The sequence below is a fragment of the Arachis stenosperma genome, chromosome 8 (assembly GCF_014773155.1).
Source record: "Arachis stenosperma cultivar V10309 chromosome 8, arast.V10309.gnm1.PFL2, whole genome shotgun sequence".
Lineage (NCBI taxonomy): Eukaryota > Viridiplantae > Streptophyta > Magnoliopsida > Fabales > Fabaceae > Arachis > Arachis stenosperma.
The window spans coordinates 36,839,999-36,844,887 of record NC_080384.1 but is presented as its reverse complement, the minus strand read 5'-3'; the positions used below and the strand labels follow the sequence as shown (position 1 = coordinate 36,844,887).

Sequence of the window (4,889 nt, the reverse complement as noted above, 5' to 3'; positions counted from 1 at the left end):
TTTAAATAGATGAAGTTTAGGGGGAAAAAACCTTCAACATCTTTTATTCAACTAATCATCATCAATCAGAAAAACCAAAATGAGAAATAAAACATAACATACTCGCCAAAACAAAACATGATCTTTTTATATTATTTCAAGATGGTTACAACTCTGCAGCAACAAAACATAGACAACGCCATAAAAGCACTCTAAAGGTGCTCATATAACCTAAGCTTGCCTTAGTTAACACGATCAACACATTCATATAGTGATGATCTTTATTATTACCAAAACTAACATAACCATAGATAATAGCTTATATATAAGCTATTTTCTTTTCTTTTCTTTTCTTTTTTGAGATAGGTGTTTAGTATCTGTCTCTGCCGCCACTTTCGACGTCCAAGTCGCAACGCTGTGGTGCCCTAAGGCCGCACTGTTGAGGCAAGTTCCTGAGCTCCCTCTTGAACTGTTGCTCCTGTTGCCTCCCCTGCAACCTATCGCTCTGGTTCTCCATGATCTGTTGCAATGCCTCGCACATGCACCTTTGGTTGTTCTCAAACTCGTTCAGCTCATTGCAACACCTCTCTTGGTGCTGAGAGGATCCAGCGCCTCTCCGATCATATGGACTAGGGCTGTACGGATCCTGTCTGTACGGGTCCTGACTAGGGCTGTACGGGTCCCGTTCATATGAATCCTCGTCACGTTGGATCTTCTGCATGAGATGTTGCTCGCAGGGCCTCAGGTTCGCCCTCTCGAGCTGGCTCTGGCATCTTCTGTCTCCTTGGAGTTCCCACTGCTGCCTCGCAGATGCGTGGGCAGCGAGGAGGAAAAGGGCGAGGGCTACTAGTATGGTGAGCTTGGCCATTGTTGTTGTGGTGGTTATGGAATGTGTATTGAAGAGTGTGTGGTGTTTTTTGAGTGTGGATGGTGGTGATGGTATTTATAGGTGAAAGGAGGGATTTTGCATGTGAGGTACGTGGAAAAGGGAAAGGGGGAAGCAGGGTGGGGTGGCTGTGTTTGCTTCATTAATTGATTTTGTGCTTCCACGTTACATTTTCATGCAAATACTGTTCAAGATGCCTTTTTGTTTGGTACCTAAGCATGCCATGTTGTTATGTCGTATAATCAATGACATGTTCGATGTTTAATGCACCTTCTGTTTGATGTTTAACTCTACTACTTTACAAGAAGAAAAAATTAAACCATAAATGTTTTTTTTTTTTTTTTAGTTTTGAATCAAGACTAATCAATTCTTTTCTTTTTACACCTAGCATTTTCCATTTTAGAATAAGAAAAGAGTTTTGTCAGATAGATAATAATTTATGTAAATAATATGAATAATAAGTTCTAAAATTGGTTTAATAAAATAAAAAAATATTTTATTTTTAAATTATTTTTTAAATTTTAATATTAGGATAACTATCTACATACCTAATAAATTGAGCATCTACCTATTGTTAATTGTGCATGAGTAAACCGAATCAAAAGAAATAATCATTCAATTAAAAATAATGAACATAATCATCTGCATATCTATTGAATTAAACATCCGACATATCTATTATTCACATTGTTTAATATTCTCATTGTCTACCTATGCTTTTTCTTAAAAAAATATTAAAATCATCTATACAAAAAAGGAAATTTAGATGTTTGAAAATTTGTTTTCCAAAAATATGTATAAATTTATTAAGGTGATTGTTACTCCCATCTTCTCTTAAATAAAAAGTAAAGTATTCCTAGTATCTAATAATTTAGATAAAATGAATTATGTCATCATAATTAACAATAATTTTTAATTTAATTTGAGTTATCCCAATAATAAAGATGGACATACTGGAGAGAAACCAAATCATCCCTTCTCCTCTCGTGTTGAGATTTTAGTTTTACTTATTCTCTTCTCTTTTTCACTCCATATTTGTCCTCTTATTCTGCCTTCTCTGCATTTATTTTATTTTCGCTCTCAGTTTTACTGTTTATCCTTCATAGAAAATATGGTGTGTTAACATGCCAAGGACTAATTCGTCGCGGTACTGAGTTTTATTTAAGAATTTGTTGTTAACCAATGGGTTGCTGCATGCACAAGGCGGGATTCAAACCCCCACACTTGCTTAAACAGATTAGTGAGCTAACCACTAGACCAATCCAATTTGATTTGTAAATTTATTTGCTTTAGTCATGTGAATATTTGCAGGGTTTGTAAAAAAATTATTCTGCTTTTAGTTTTGTTTCACACTTTCTATTCCTGCATTTCATAATTATCTTTTTTTTTTCAGATTTTTTTTTAAAATTACATTTTTTATTTTCTGGCTAGCCATTGCTATTATAAATTATATAAATTTTCATTTTCAGAAAATATCGTTTTATCTCTTCTTTCTTACATTTGGAAAAAAAATTAAAGAAAGAAATTTGGCTGAAAAATACTAGAGAATTCTTTTAATAAAGAATTAGTGTTAATTATAGTAACATAATCCATTTTATTCAATATATAGCTATTAAACATATTATAAAAATTAATTTATCTTTTATTCGACAAAAAAGTTGAATAAATTCACCTGGATTTAAACCATATCGTATACAAATATATGAGTGTATCTCAATACTCATTATGCATGTATTCACAATGAATTCATTAAATGAATAAAAAGCTAAAAATATCATTATTTTTTTTAGTTTGTTTCCTTAGCTAGGTTGTAATATTTATGTTAAACTTGTTTTGGTCGTATAGCTAGTCAACTTATATATTAGTTTAAGTAGATATTAAGAGTTTAAATTTTATATATTGTGTATGTAGTAATTTACTAATTAGTGTAGAAGACTAACTATTGAATAAAATTCGAATCCTAATTAATTGATTTGTCAAATTATCGATGGAAAAAAAAAATAAACGAGTTTAGTTAAAGGATATATATCAAAATACTATTATTAATAAAAAAATATTTTCATATTAAATACATAATGCAAATTTTTCATTAAAAAAATAACTGATAATTAATGTGTTCTATCCTAATCCTATATATGTTTTTGGTAATGAGGACATAGTGCTTCAATAATTAAATAGGACGATGGTGTGACGAGGAGAAAAGATAGTGTGTTGTATAGTGCTGAAGAATGACACACTAAGAGCCTTGGAAATGAGGAAGATAGCGTAAAATAAAGGAGGAAAAAACAAAATAAACTGTGCTGGCAATGCGACTTCTATTTTTAACACACGTATCTGGATAACCTGCTTTTGTGGGGTTGATATTTTGTCTTCATACAACATGTGGTTTAGATTTTGATAGAATATTTATAATCATATTTTATATATCCGCGCGCCATTGTTCTTCCAAATCTTAGCTTCTTGGGCCTCCGCAACCATACAAGAATGGAGACTTGGCACTTTCAGCCACAAGAAAACGATGAATCTTCCAACGCCTTCATCAATGTGCTTTTCCATGCATCTTGCCACCCGAAATTCCTATTTGAGAGATTTGTGCACCTACGATTTTTTTTTCTTGGTCTTAAGTGTTAAGGAACGCCTAAATAATAAAAAAAATAGAGTATGTTTTTTTATTTTAATATTTTTAAATTTTTTAAAATTATTTTTAATGTTTTAAATTTTTAACCGTAAAAAATTAGTCAATTTTCTTTTTTAAATTTACGGTTAATTTAATACCATTTTTCAACATCAATTACCCCATTAAACCCCTCTATTGTCATTAAGGATGGCAATAGATATTCATGAAGTGGAAGTCCTTTTTTCTGCTTTCCGTTTTCATTTAGAACATTGTTTTTTGTTTTTTTTTTTGTTTTGTCACGAATCTCTATATATTTTTTTTCGGGGAGAAATGGATATCATAGATATTAAATATTAAAAAATTAAAAAAATATATATTTATAAAAAAATTTTATATAATCCAACTAAAATGTATTAAATTAAATTTAATTTAAATATATTTAACATTATTAAATTCAATTTAATATTATTTAACTAAATTTTTAATATAAAAATTAAAATACAACGAAATAAAAAGTTTTTAACATAACATAACAAATTTTAGTCTGACGATTATAATTCAGTGATAGTATTCTTTTTTTGTAATGATACAAATATAAATAATTAGTTGGTACAAATTTAGATATTATGCATATTATTAATTTGTTTTTGAATAAAACTAAAAAAAATTAAACATATACTTACATCATATATATAAAAAATATTTAAATAATTTTATTCTAACAAAAATTAAGTAAATTTCTATAGGATAGATACCTCAATCTCTATGTTCTGTCTATATTTATTCGTGAAGATGAATTCTCGTCTCGGTAAAAATTTAGTGGAACTCTATTTTCTTTTCCGTTGCAGATAATTTTTGCGCGAATTCGAATTTTTTTGTCATCTCTAACTGCAATTATTGTCGTTCACTTTTCATTCTCGTCACTCATTGTGAAAATATTAGGAATAAAAGCAACTTTTATCCTGAGATTGGAATCTTTTTAAAATGGATATTAAATATTTAAAAATTATTTATTTTTATATTTTTAAAATTAAATATTAATTTTAGTTATTTTTAATAAATTAGGCAACGTTATTTAAGTACCATAATAATCACTTTGCATGTGATGACCTGGTGATTGATGAGTAGAATGGTGCATGCAGTAATTATCAAAGGGTGTGTGTTGCTGCATGCGTGTGAGGAACGTGGAAGGGGAAGAAGTGGATGTGGATGAAAGGTGGGTGTGTTTGACTCGTTGGTTGTTTGTGTGCTTCCATGTAACCTTCTTTACTTTGATGCCACTAATAACAAATTATTAAGAATGCAATATACATATATTCGTTTATCAACCATGCTACCTATACCGGCTATGCGTAACAAATCAACCACCAATAACACAATTTATATAAAATGTATATTGAAATATAA

General features: G+C 29.7%; 1 protein-coding gene across 1 annotated transcript; it reads right to left on the bottom strand.

The window, feature by feature from the left end:
* Positions 1 to 276: 276 nt before the first annotated feature.
* On the bottom strand, positions 277 to 889 carry LOC130946866 (conglutin-7). Its single transcript, XM_057875749.1, has one exon. It carries the CDS (start codon positions 845 to 847, stop codon positions 350 to 352), a length of 498 nt encoding a protein of 165 aa, XP_057731732.1. The 5' UTR covers positions 848 to 889; the 3' UTR covers positions 277 to 349.
* Positions 890 to 4,889: the final 4,000 nt, after the last annotated feature.

What these genes read in the sequence shown, in the direction of transcription:
- LOC130946866 (XM_057875749.1), bottom strand. Translation starts at nt 847, where the DNA reads ATGGCCAAGCTCACCATACTAGTAGCCCTCGCCCTTTTCCTCCTCGCT.